Below are 14,312 nucleotides of genomic sequence, written 5' to 3' on the forward strand. Positions count from 1 at the left end.
TTGATATGATTAAGTATTGACTTGTATAGGGCTTTGCAGCGCTGCTGGCTGGCATAACAACGCCTTTTCCAAAAGGAGGAATTCGGCACAATAAAGCTCTGTTGTTTTAACTTTGCGATTCAAATTTGAATAATCGATTTATATGGAGAAGCTGCGGTTTTCAAATACTATGCATTATTATTTTGTATATTAAATTAGATTTAACGTAACACTTGTACAAGACATAGGATGAGTCTTAAATAACTGCACATATTTTTAGAAGTCCATTCCAGGAATACGTCTTTGAGGTTTTTTTACGAAAAAAAAATATGTTTAATTATTTTCACATTTATTTTTATATTTACATAATATTTTGAAAATGTGACAACATAGGTATTAGCACAGAGAAGATTAAATTTAGACCTCCCTCCATAATTTAGATACCCTCTTTGTAGTTGGGCCCATTGTTGTCTATTGTTGGCTATGGCCCGCATACTTATGCCTGCCAATTGTCTAATATTATGGTTCCACCTCAGGTTTGGTCTTCTTCTAGGTCTCTTAATTCCTCATGGGTATCACGCTGTATTTTTTTTTGTACATCTGTTGTCCGTCCTTCTTGCCAGGTGTCCTGCCCATTGCCACTTGAGGGATTGGATTCTGTGGATGACATCTATTACCTGGGCCCTTTGTCGTTTCCACTGTATTCTTTTAGGGTCTTTCTTGGTTATTTCCAGCATATTTCGTTCCATTGAGCATTGTACGACTTGCAGTTTCCTTATAATGCTCGTTTTACGTGTCCATGTTTCGCATGCATAGGTCATGACTGGTAGTACATGTTGGTCGAATGTTTTCTTCTCTAGATAAAGTGGCATTCTAATATAACTGAGTTCCTTCCTGTATATTACCGTAACCACCGTAATAACAAGGCCGAACAGCTTATTCGTGACGTCATCAACTGGAGGCCTAAACTTTTATTGCATTTGATACACTTTATACGTATATAATGGATATAAACTTTAATTGCACCGAATTTTTAATAAATAATAATTAAACATGAAATTTTAAAAACATGCGATTGATATCCCATCTCACATTACCCATCGTCATTGTATTTATTTATGCTGTAAGTGTGTCTAAGTTTCTTTTATTTCCACACAAATACTGTACTAACTCCCAGCTAACTGTCTATATTTTCCAAAGCTACTTTCAAGAGGATCAGTTTGCAAGTTCTCTAGTAAAATATACCTCGTATTTTACTCATTAAAACAATATTTTATTACTTCAAGCTCAACCTGTTTCTCAACTCAAGTTAATAACTTTAATATTGAACACAGATAAAAGTTAGAAATGTTTTTTTTTATTTTCATTGCATTTTAAAGAATTTAGAAAATAACAAGCATGACTGATACTTTGATCAGTATTATTATCAGGGTTCGGAAAACTACATGTTACTCTTAAAAACTACATAAACTATATTACATGTAGTAAATCGATGTGGAGGGTGTAGTTTATGTAACTTTCAAATATGAAAGGTTTGAGGTGAGGTAAAAGATAAGTGAAAGCTTTAGAAAATACATATAAACATATTTGAGAAAACAGAAGAAATATAGCTTTAAATATAATATTCACATCTTATTATTTAGACCCCTCCTAAAACGGAAAATTATTAAACTGATGACCATATTATAAATCAGGTTGAAAAATACCATATGATCGAAACAAAAAAACGGCGTCTAGTTGGCTTGGAAATGATGATCGATGACATTCCCCATATAATTTTACATATAAAATGACAGCGATCTTTATTTCTTAGCCATCGCTGACGCCGTTTTTTTTTTGATCATATTGTACTTTCTACAAAGTCTTGACAAAGATTACTAACTAGGTGACTTATAGATATTAAAATGTTTTGAGTTTTCATATTTTTTAATAATTTTAATATATTGTGTACCTACATTATATTCTGTTTTTTTATGAATGTATAAATAATTCTTTACTTAAATAAAAAGCAATATGCATTACATTATTTCTATCAAAATTAACCTACAGGATATTTTTTTCGTAATATTAATATGTAGTTTATTAAAGTAGTTTTTATGTAGTTAATGAACGGGAAAAAGGTAGTTTTTGAAGAAGAACTACACGTACTTAATCAGGTAAATTACGTCTTAATTAACTACTTCCGAACCCTGATTACTATTAGCTTTGTAAAACAAGTGAATCAAGAAATAAACTATTAATTTCATTTATAATACATTTTTCAAATGGTGTTTTTAGTTCATTTACCTGGACTGTAGTATTTTGGCAATATAAATAGATTTCTAATTTCAGATCTAAATGTATGTATTTAATAATTAAAAAAAGCAGGATTTTTTATCTGTATATATGATAAACCAAAGTATACTTTCCTTTTATATTATTGTGAACTTAAAATATTCCTTTATTAAATTTGATTGATAAAAAGTGAGAGATAAAGATTTATTGACTGGTATGATTTTTTCCGTATTCTATTAAAACTATTTTTATATACTAAAATATTTTTAAAAACTCGGAAAAAAACATTTTAAAAGTTCGAAATATATCTGGTGAGTGAAAAACGATCCACAATTTGAACTTTTATCGGGTAATTATCAACGCTGCTAAATAAAGTTGGGCCTCCAGTTGGTGACGTCACAAGATTTTTACGTCACAGCTGTTCGGCCTTGTTATTACGGTGGTTACGATATTACACACATGGTTCACCCTGTATATTACACAGAAAATGATTACAGAATTGTTAAGACGAAACCTTATTCAAATTAGCTATAATAACAATGATATTTAAACAACTTGCTGGAGAGGCTTGCATTTCTAGTGCAATAATAAAAGTTTCTCTAGAGATACAGCGAATTCTCTCCTGTATATATGTTCAAATATAATTCAATTTAGGAAGTAGAACTTCTGGGGTAACTTTACGTTCCTAGTGGATGGTCGAAGAATTGGGGGAAAGTTAGTAAGACTTTCTTTTCTTTTCGAGGACCTTGTTTACACATTTTCTAACTTTGAAGCTATGTTTACATTGAAGAAGTGTGTTCTATAGTATTCATAGAAGTATGTCTTATGTTATAGTATTCATAGTAAATCCAAAACTAAGTTATACAAGAACAGCTGAAATAAACGCAGGAAATAATTGGAGAGACGAAATCGAATAACTGAAAGAAATTTCAATTGACCTGTGATTTAGAATGACAAACACAACTGTCATTGTCATGGGTTCTCTATTTGGACAGACTATAGATGTATAGAATGTATACTACCAATAAAACACTAAGATTGTTGTTATATTTCATATGGATTATTTATTTAACATTAATTAATTAGATTAAAAGCCTCTCCATTTCATTGTCATATAAAAATCTTTAGCCTTGTAGTAGATTAAATAAAAATAAAAATATATACACATTTATATAACTCTACAACAGAGTATAATCAAGTTACAATAAACGCCTACTCTTAGCCTAACTACTCATAACAAATGCAAATGACATCAAGACTCTTTGAAATAAAAGGCTCCAGTATAAAAATATAAAATTCTTTGTGTGGATGGAAATTACTACATAATGAATAAGTATGCTATCTAGAAGCATGACCGTTCCATTCTTTTCTAACTTGTAATTACTGAAGCCTTTTGGATAAAGAAAATTTGAATTATAAAAGATAGACTACAGGAACAAACAGAAAAAAAAAATCCCATCAAAAACATAAAATTTATAAAAATGACGGTCTAAAATGTCTCGAAAAGCAGTTCTCTCCCATGTAAAACCAAGTCAGTTTTTTTAGTTAATTTCTATGGAAACCTGTTCAACAACTTCAAAAAAGTCCTATGGGTATTTCGCCACTTGCACTCTGCAAAATCTACAAAATAAAATAATTATTTGTATTGTAATAAAATAGTTTAAATAAATTGCTAGCTAAAGTTACAATATTGTTACAGTTATATATCATTTTTAGAATATTAGCTGATCGAAACGGGAAGCTTTAGAAGCTTATGAGAAATCGAGGAATTGATTTTTTAGTAAAGAAAAAGTAATTTCTTTGTAGTTACACAAACCTTCCTCTATTACAGATTTTCTTTTTATAAAACTCGATGAAAAGGAATTGAACGAAGAGAAGAATTTTTTGAAAAATATACCTAGCAATAATATTTTTTCAGCCATTTTAACCTCAAAACAAATAAAGCTTAGTTCATCACGGGACGAACCAAGTCGGCTTTACGGCTTTGAACAAACTGTAAAATAAGAAATAAGAGAGAATAAAAATATCAAGAAAACCTTGAAATCGTTTAAAAATAATCTGTTTACATTGTTATTTTCGGTTATAGTTGCTTTTTTAAGTCAAAATAAAGTTAAACCAAAAAGAAATCATGGAGCTATAGTTTAGTATTTTTAAAGTTGCAAATATTGACCTTTTGATGTGCTAGAGGGGACACGTAAAGTGGTAAAGTTTGCAAAGAAAAAGCAGATAAGGCTTGAGACATTAAAAATTATTTTTTACTTTGTGGGACCGTTTATTTTATTCTATTGTCTCCAGATTTACTTTTAAGGGCAGTAATTCCTCTGTTTTATAATATTTCAATCTTTGAGCAGATATACACAACAGCAGATATATAGTCTTGCATAAATTATTTTATTATACAAATGGGTAATATATAATTTATTTTTTTTTTGTAAAAAATACAACAGCAGTTTGGCATGGAATATAATCAGATAGATACAAAGAAAATAAATTATAACTAACAAAAGTAATAAGACAACTTCAGTTTCAGTAACAAATGAAAAATAGAGCAAATCTATTTAAGTCAGGGGAGGCTGGTAGAATGGTAATAGATCTCTGGTTCTGGGCACTGGATCCACACCAAATTTAGTGAGTTAATTTATTAAAAACAATTTTAAAATTTAATTTTTTTTTCATTTTTGTGTGTTCACCACCAACGCAACTTATTTAAAATGAAAAATTAAATTTGCTTTTGAATAGTTTCATTATTATTAGAAGAATTTTTTGGAATTAATTTTCTAATATTTTCTAAGATTTTCTAATAGTTTTAAATATTTTCTAATATTTTCTATTTTCTAATATTTTCTAATATTTTCTAATATTTTCTAATATTTTCTAACATTTTCTAATATTTTCTAATATTTTCTACTATTTTCTAATAGTTTCTAATAATTTCTAACATTTTCTAATATTTTCTAATATTTTCTAATATTTGCTAATATTTTCTAATATTTGCTAATATTTTCTAATATTTGCTAATATTTTCTAACATCTCTAATATTTTCTAATATTTTGTAGTATTTCCTAATATTTCCTAATATTTTCTAATATTTTCTAATGTTTTATAATATTTTCAAATAGTTTCGAATATTTTCAAATATTTTCGAATATTTCCGAATATTTTCGAATATTGAGATAGAGAGTGTTAATCGTTTATATCTTGCTCTTTTCACTCAAATATTTACATTTACAAGCATTTTTTTAATTTACATCATAGATTTTATTAAAAAAGCAAAAAGAAAATGTTAAACCCTATGTCTGGAAAATGAAGGCTTTTTAACACTTAATGACAAGCTTAATGACACTTATTTATATCGACTTTTATGTTATTTATTGGTCCTGAAAACGTACCTGAAGTATTGACATTTCTTCATAAATCACCCTGTATACAGTAAGCGAATCCACAGTCCGGTTGCTGGAACAGAAACGCTACTTATCAGAAACGATACGTGTATATATGCACGTGTATATTGCACATAAGTTTAGAATTCGAAGATTGCTTCCTGATGTCGCCAAAGTGTCATTGTTGTCTTGTTGTTACTTAATAATTAATTGCCAGTTAAACTCTTTGCTATTTAATTTTATTTTAAATGTTAAAACTTAAGTTAAACCAACAAGTACGGAAATACGATTTCAAGGCAAATTTAATGCTAGTTGAGTTTTTCTCGTAACCGACGTAAACTTCCTTCCTCTCCAACATCTCGGCTTATCTGTTTTTAAAACTTTAAAACAATACTTTTTGGAAAAGTTGGAGAACGGCGCACCTGAAATCGCAAAGTTCGCGAAGAAACAAACAAATAAAAGGCGAACTATTAAAAAATCTTTTTGATGTTGTCGGACTCCCGGTCGGACCATTTACTTTTCTTTCATTGTTCCTACATTCGCTTTTATGTGCTGTAATTCCTGTGTTTTTAACTCTTGAAAGTTTTAATAGTTATGGGGAGGCATTACATAAATTGTTTTATTAGTCATAATGTGACGTTATATAATGTAATGTTACTCTGTAATTTGCTCATTGAAAATTCTGAAGACTTATAATAAAAATATTTCTCCATAGATATATCAACTTGTTTATCCTTTTCATTAGATAAATAAAACCTCAGAGCAATAATATAGACAAACGTTACTGTATAAAATAAAGGTACCCAAGATAGAGATCTGCACGGGCCGGGTAGCCCGAACGGGCCTCAGGCCAGGCCCGGCCCGAATACGGGCCACGGGCCGGGCCGGTTTCGCACTGTCAATAGAGGTCGGGCCTCGGGCCGGGCCGGTTCCGCACTTTAAATAAACACAACTTTGCTTCTGTACATGTTTTTGAGACACCCTGTTTTATAATAGGTGTTTTTAGACTATGTTTTTTGTGAAATTGATAGATTGTCTGGAATCGACAAAGAACTACTTGGAATAATTGTAATTGAAAGGATTTTTGTAATTTTATTTTGATCATTTTTAATTTTAATGGTTCGGGCCGGGCCGGACTAGTTTAAGTTTTAACTTTCCACAAACCGGGCCGGGCTTACAAAACCTACTTCTCTTCTCGGGCCGGGCCGGGTCGGGCTACAAAAAACCGGCCCGTGCAGGTCTCTAACCCAAGATATTCAAACCAGATGTAAACATAAAAATGCTATAGGTTGTCAAAAAAGTTGTATTAACGAACATCGTATAATATAACGTGTACTGCTGAAGAAGTTTTCCTATAATTTGATAAAAGTAAGTCTATTTTGAAAACTACCTAGTAGTTAGTGATGGGCATTACGATTCTTTTTAGTGAATCGAATCAAACGATTCAATTTCTCATATTGAATAGACTCCTACGATTCATTCATTTGAACGAACCACATGCACAATTTACGTTTTATAAAGACAAGAATCGTAACTAGCACTACCGGCGATAATTTGGTAGGACAATTACTTAAGGGACCAGAAAAAGAAATATACAGTTCTTTCATTTGTTTTTGAACACTTTCTGACACTGGCGTAATTGGATTGATTATTTTACCAATAATATTAAATTATCAATCCAATTTATATATACTATTTATTAAAGACTTTTTAATATCAATTTAATATTTTTAGAGCCATATTTTAATTCCATATTTAATAATCATAATCATTAGTATATAATATCGCATAATCGAAAAAAAAATGACGTCCAGTTGGCTTGAAAATGAACATTTCCCATATAATTTTACATATAAAATGACAGCGTTCTTCATTTATAACCATCGCTGACGCCGTTTTTTTTATCAGCAGAAGCCAACAATATTTATTTGGGGTTGCAGAAAAACACGATTTCGTCTTTTAGTTCGACATTTAATAGTCGTTATATTTTAACAAAAATATTAACGTGAAAATTAAGCACAGTATAAACAAGTTTTTTTTCCTATAATTAACTTTCTTATCGTTTGCATTTTAGGCCTATGATGTTTGTTTAGGGCTTTTGTTCAAGTCTAAATATTGGTGCCTGCATTTATGCCATATCACCGCCGGAGCCGGTAGAAACGAGCGATCGCATTGTGATCCGATTCTTTTTTACGGCTCAGCGTTCAAATCTTATGGATCCGTGCTGGCCACGATTCAATTGAACGAACCCTATTGTAAGCAATGAATCAATTCTCTCAACTCTTTGAACCCACGATCGCATTGTGATTCGATTCAATTCTCACAATTCTTTTTTACGGTTCATCATTCAAATCTTATAGATCCGTGCTGGCCACAATTCAATTGAACGAATCGTATTGCAAGCAATGAATCGAATCTCATGATTCATTTCTCTCTTTCAAATGAACGACTCGTTCAATCTTTGCCCATACCTCTACTAGTAGTTATATACAGGTTGAGGTTGTTGAAAAAAAATAATAACAACCTATTCTCAGACCTACTGAATATAAGCTGTTCAGGCTAGCTAAGACATTTTTTGTTAGATTATAATAATTGTTTATAGTTTAAAGTTACTCTACTCTGTTAAGAAAGTTGAAGAAATTTCCCATTATAAAAACCTTATTAAGGTACTTTACCTTTAAGATGATAAACGACCCTACTTTATATTCGTAAAATTATAACTTTAACTTAACTATTACCACTGGGAATTTTGATCGTAAAACTATATAGCTGTCGCAGACGTCTGTCTATCTAAACAATGTAAGTTTAGGGCAGTGTCGTCCACTGTTATGAATGTTAGATTTAAGAACATGAAAATTGTATTGTACGCCTATGGCTATTTTTGTGAGACATTATTTAAGAGACTGGAACGTGGTTCTAGAGAGAGTCCGCTTCAGGCGTCGAGAGTACGCTTTACGCGTCCAGAGTACGCACGACGCGTCGAAAGACGCCATCCGCATATCGACAATTTTTCTTTGGCTTTTATAATATTGTTACGAGAAATTTTAAACGTTGTTATTTTAAGTATAATTAATAAGTTTCACTTGTGTTATTTGTCTACAATATAAGTGTGTAAAAGTTATCGTTGTTGAATGTTATTTCAACTGGTCCTTCGACAGTCCGACTACCAGAATCATCCAGATTTTGGTTCTCCGCCAAGATACATTTTGGTCCTACAAGCCAGAAACATTTTGGTTTTACGAGCCCCAACCATTTTGGTCACTTCGCCCGGATCAAGGAATCAGAAAAACCTATGGAAAATTGATGTTATGAAGATATCGAAGCAGTTTGAAGATTGAAGAAGATGATTTGGTGAGATCGTTTTTGATTAGCGCTATATCCTTATTTCCTTTTACCTACTCCTTCCTTATTTTTCATAATCTCGTATTTGTTAGTTCAGCGTAAAATTGTAGCATATATATCTCGTATTTCTAGATGTCAAATAGACATATTTCACGTAAAAATATATTTTCTTGTTGTTTATTTCTCGTAATCACGTCTCGTAATATCTTGTATTGAAATATCTCGTATATTATTAGTTTAAATAGTATACTACACGTAACGATTTATTCTCGAAAGAAATTTAATCCTCGTACAATTGTTATAGCATCGTTTTTCAATCGTTTCTCGTTAATCAATGCACGTTTTGGTTTAAAAAATACGTATTTTCTCGAATTTCTCGAACGTCACGAATTTCTCGAACTTCACGAATAATAAGTTGATTCTCGTCTCGCATTATATTTATTGATTTAATCGTTATCTCGCACGTATATACTCGCTAGAATAAGTTCTCGTTCTCGAATCAATATTGAAAAGCCATTTTATACGAATCGTAAGTCAAAATGCCACGAAACAAATCGTCGAAAACTAACAGTAACTCTAATTCAAACGATGATGAAAAATCAGAACTTATACACGCACGTAAGGTAATTTCAGCTCATTTATCTCGTTTTTCTCAGTTTTTAAAAATTCAGGAAGATATCGAAAATATTCTAGACGTTGATGTATTTCAAATTGAAAGCAGGTTAAAAATCGTGGAAGAGGATATGAGTAAATTTAATCGAATTCAAACCCGTCTAGAGTACTTAGTACCAGATGAAGATGATCAAGGCTTACATTTGGAAACGTTATTTTATTCGGAAATATCGTTGGCAAAAAAGATAATATCATGTTTTAACAAATCTCAGCAAGAGATAATCGAAAATAAAGTAAATTTCAATTCATCTCGCACGCAACAAGGAACGCAAGGCTCTGCAGTTGCGAGGTTACCACATTTAGGTCTGCCTACATTTTTTGGCAATTACGAGAGCTGGTTTAGTTTTATTGACACTTTCGACTCGATTGTTAATAATCACACGGATCTATCGGATGTAGACAAATTTATATATTTGAGGTTATCATGTAAGGGAGATGCCTTAAAATTAATAGAATCGCTAGACGTCACGGCAAGTAATTACTCGGTTGCCATAGAACTATTAAGGAAGCGTTATGAAAATCGAAGAGCAATAATTAACACGCACGTAAAAAATAATAGAAGCGCCAACAATGTACCACATAGTCCAAGCAATAACGGATCGCAGGTACGACAGCAAACCGATGGCCCAGCCAACCCTGCATCTCAAAGAAATGAACAGGTGAATTTTGGAGAAGAAAACGTTAGGCATACTATGTGCATCGTAGACCGGAATACTGACCGAATTGAAACGGATTTAAATAACAAAAATGTTACAGAAAATCATATAGTTAACGACAAACCGATCTGTAATTTTGTCTCGGAATTAACGAACCAAGATCTTGATAAATCTTTAATGAAATTTTGGCAGATTGAAGAGTTAGAAAATAAAAAGCATTTGTCGAAAGACGAAAAATACTGCGAAGAATACTTTAAGATGACAACAAGGCGAAATTCAGTGGGTCAATTTATAGTTAAATATCCATTTAGACAAAATTTAAATTATCAGTTAGGCAATTCGAAGAAATGTGCATTAAAACGGTTTTATAATTTGGAAACTCGTTTTAAGAAAAATGGAAATTTTAAAGATCTTTATACAAATTTCAAACACGAATACGAAGATTTAGATCACATGCAATTTAATTGTTATTTAGAAGATGACAAATCAATAGAAAAGGAATCGTTCTTTTTACCTCACAGTGCGGTAATAAAAGACTCAATTACTACACGGTGTAGGGTTGTATTCGACGCGAGTGCGAAAAGTGAATCAGGCGTATCCCTGAATGATCTTATGATAGTAGGCCCGACTGTTCAAGACGATCTATACAGCATTTTAATTCGGTTGCGGTTAAGAAAATTTGTCTTAAGTGCAGATGTTAAACAAATGTACCGATGTATTTTAATTGACAAAAGCAAACAAAGTTTTCAAAAAATTTTATGGAGAGACGATCCGAAAGAAAAAATTAAAGTTTTCGATTTAAAAACCGTAACCTACGGAACCGCAAGCGCTCCATACCAAGCCACAAGATGTTTAAAAGAGCTGTCAGAAATGAATATACTTAAGTTTCCACGTACTGCATCAATAATTAATAATTCCTTTTACATTGACGACTTGTTGATTAGTATAGATACAGAACAAGAAGCTATGGAAATTTATCACGAGCTAGTAGATATTTTATCGAGCGCGAAATTCGAATTACGAAAATGGTCGTCGAATAGCGAAAAAGTATTAAATTATATTTTAAGTACAAGTGAGAAATATGACGACAAGTTAGTATTATTTCACGACGACAAGGAGTTAAAAACTTTAGGTATTGCGTGGAGCCCTAACGAAGATGTTTTAAAATATTCAATAAAGATCACAAAGAGCGAAGAAAAGGTAACAAAACGATCTGTGTTATCTATAATTTCTGGTATTTACGATCCGCTTGGATTGATTAGTCCAGCCATAATTAAAGCAAATTAATAATACAAAAATTGTGGCACCTTAAACTAGATTGGGACCAAGATATACCGAATGATCTAAAAGAACGTTGGTTACAATTTTTATCAGAAATCAAGCATCTTAATAACGTAAGAATCGATCGTCACGTTTTGACAATTAACGTAGAAATGGTGGAGATGTATGGGTTTAGTGATAGTAGCGAAATAGCATATGGTGCTTGTATCTATTTAGCTTCAATAAAAAACGGTGAAAAAGAAATTAAACTTTTAACGGCAAAATCACGTGTTGCTCCGCTTAAAAAACAAACACTACCACGACTTGAACTTTTAGCAGCTCATTTGTTAGCAGAGTTAGTTTATAAGATAAAAAATACTTTGGATATCGAAATATCTAGAACAATATATTTTACGGATTCGACAATTGTTCTAGCATGGCTAAAAACCGAACCATGTAATTTAAAAACCTTTGTTGCCAACAGGGTAGCAAATATTATTGAAATTTCAAACATTCACGATTGGAGACACGTAAAAAGTAAAGATAATGCGGCAGACATCATATCGCGTGGTGTTAATCCAAAGGAACTTTCTGAAAACAATATGTGGTTTTTCGGACCTCAATTTTTAAGGTTGAAAAATTTAGACAGTGATATACAAAGTAACTTTGATTTAGAAATTTTACCCGAATTAAAAAAGAACACATTAAGCTTAAACGTTACTGAGCAAACTAAATTTGACAACAATGATATAACGGTGTTTACAATTTTCGAAAAATATACATCTTTTTGGAAATTAGTACGTGTTTTTGGATACGTGCGTAGATTAAAAAATCGTTGTTTATTGAAAGTCCCTATATCATCAGAAAATCTTAGCATACAGGAACTTAACGAAACACAGGAAATGTTAATACGACTAGCACAGCGCGAATGTTTTACGGAGGAAATATCATTACTTGAATCGAAAAATAGTAGAAACGTACATAAAAATAGTAAAATACTAAGCTTACACCCGTTCTTAGATTCTAAAGGCATATTACGAGTCGGCGGTAGATTATCAAACGCAAATGTCAGTTACGATCAGCAACACCCGATAATATTACCCTGCAAACACAAGTTAATGGACTTAATAATTTTAGATTCACATATTAGAAACTTCCATGCTGGAATTCAGACTTTACTATCAATTCTACGTTTAAAATATTGGCCTGTTAACGGAAAAAATGCGATAAAACGAATCATGAAATTTTGCCTTATCTGTTACAAAGTACAACCTAAACCTTGTGAATTTCTAATGGGGGAATTGCCGAAAGCACGTGTAAACCCTAGCAGAGTATTTTCAATTTGTTCTGTGGACTACGCAGGTCCGATTTATGTCAAAGAAAGTACCTTAAGAAAGTCTAAGTTAATTAAAACATATATAGCTGTTTTTGTATGTCTTTCCACGCGCGCAATACATATCGAATTAGTTTTTGATTTAAGTACAAACAGTTTTATCAATGCTTTAAAGCGGTTCTTTTCACGACGAGGTAAATCAAGTCAAATTTTTAGCGATAACGGATTGAACTTTGTTGGTGCAAATAATCAATTTTTGGAACTTTATAAGTTGATTAATAACAAACAACATAATTTAGAGGTGGACAATTTTTTGGCTCGGGATTCTATAAAATGGAATTTCATTCCCGCGAAATCTCCACATATGGGTGGTTTGTGGGAGAGCGCGGTTAAGTCAATAAAATATCATTTAAAACGTACAATTGGTGACGCTTCTTTAACGTATGAGGAGACTTACACTGTTCTTGTATCTATCGAAGCGTGTTTAAATTCGCGTCCTTTAACGCCCTTGTCCAATGATATCCTAGATTTTACTCCATTAACCCCAGCGCATTTCATTATTGGCGATTCTCTAAGAAGTATGCCCGAACAAACGATTTCTGAAGAAAGAATGAACCGTCTCACTCGTTATCAACGAATACAAGTGCTGTATACTCAGTTTTGGAGAAGATGGTCCAGAGAATATCTGGCGACTTTGCAAACAAGAAACAAATGGAAAACCGACGAAGACCAGAAAGTGAAAATTGGATCCCTTGTGGTTTTGGTTGAAGATGACATATCTCCGCTTAGATGGCCCATGGCACGCATTACCGAACTACATAGAGGTCAAGACAACATTGTGCGAGTAGTGTCAGTGCGATTACCAAACGGTCACGTTACCAGACGTTCAATCAAGAAAGTGTGTGTTCTACCCTTGCCAGACGAAGATAAACTAGATCACTGATTTATCCTTGATTTGTGTTGAAAAGCTCGGACCTTTTCAAGGGGGCCGGCATGTTCAGGCTAGCTAAGACATTTTTTGTTAGATTATAATAATTGTTTATAGTTTAAAGTTACTCTACTCTGTTAAGAAAGTTGAAGAAATTTCCCATTATAAAAACCTTATTAAGGTACTTTACCTTTAAGATGATAAACGACCCTACTTTATATTCGTAAAATTATAACTTTAACTTAACTATTACCACTGGGAATTTTGATCGTAAAACTATATAGCTGTCGCAGACGTCTGTCTATCTAAACAATGTAAGTTTAGGGCAGTGTCGTCCACTGTTATGAATGTTAGATTTAAGAACATGAAAATTGTATTGTACGCCTATGGCTATTTTTGTGAGACATTATTTAAGAGACTGGAACGTGGTTCTAGAGAGAGTCCGCTTCAGGCGTCCAGAGTACGCTTTACGCGTCCAGAGTACGCA

General features: G+C 32.1%; 1 protein-coding gene across 1 annotated transcript; it reads left to right on the forward strand.

Annotated features, from left to right (window-relative positions):
* Positions 1-11,737: 11,737 nt before the first annotated feature.
* LOC115887789 lies at positions 11,738-13,840 on the forward strand. The gene has a single exon (XM_030907286.1). It carries the CDS (start codon positions 11,738-11,740, stop codon positions 13,838-13,840), a length of 2,103 nt encoding a protein of 700 aa, XP_030763146.1.
* Positions 13,841-14,312: the final 472 nt, after the last annotated feature.

This window comes from Sitophilus oryzae, unplaced genomic scaffold (genome assembly GCF_002938485.1).
Source record: "Sitophilus oryzae breed Bouriz unplaced genomic scaffold, Soryzae_2.0 scaffold_637_pilon_pilon, whole genome shotgun sequence".
Classification (NCBI taxonomy): domain Eukaryota; kingdom Metazoa; phylum Arthropoda; class Insecta; order Coleoptera; family Curculionidae; genus Sitophilus; species Sitophilus oryzae.

Coding starts and splice junctions, on each gene's coding strand:
- LOC115887789 (XM_030907286.1), top strand. CDS start 11,738: ATGGTGGAGATGTATGGGTTTAGTGATAGTAGCGAAATAGCATATGGT.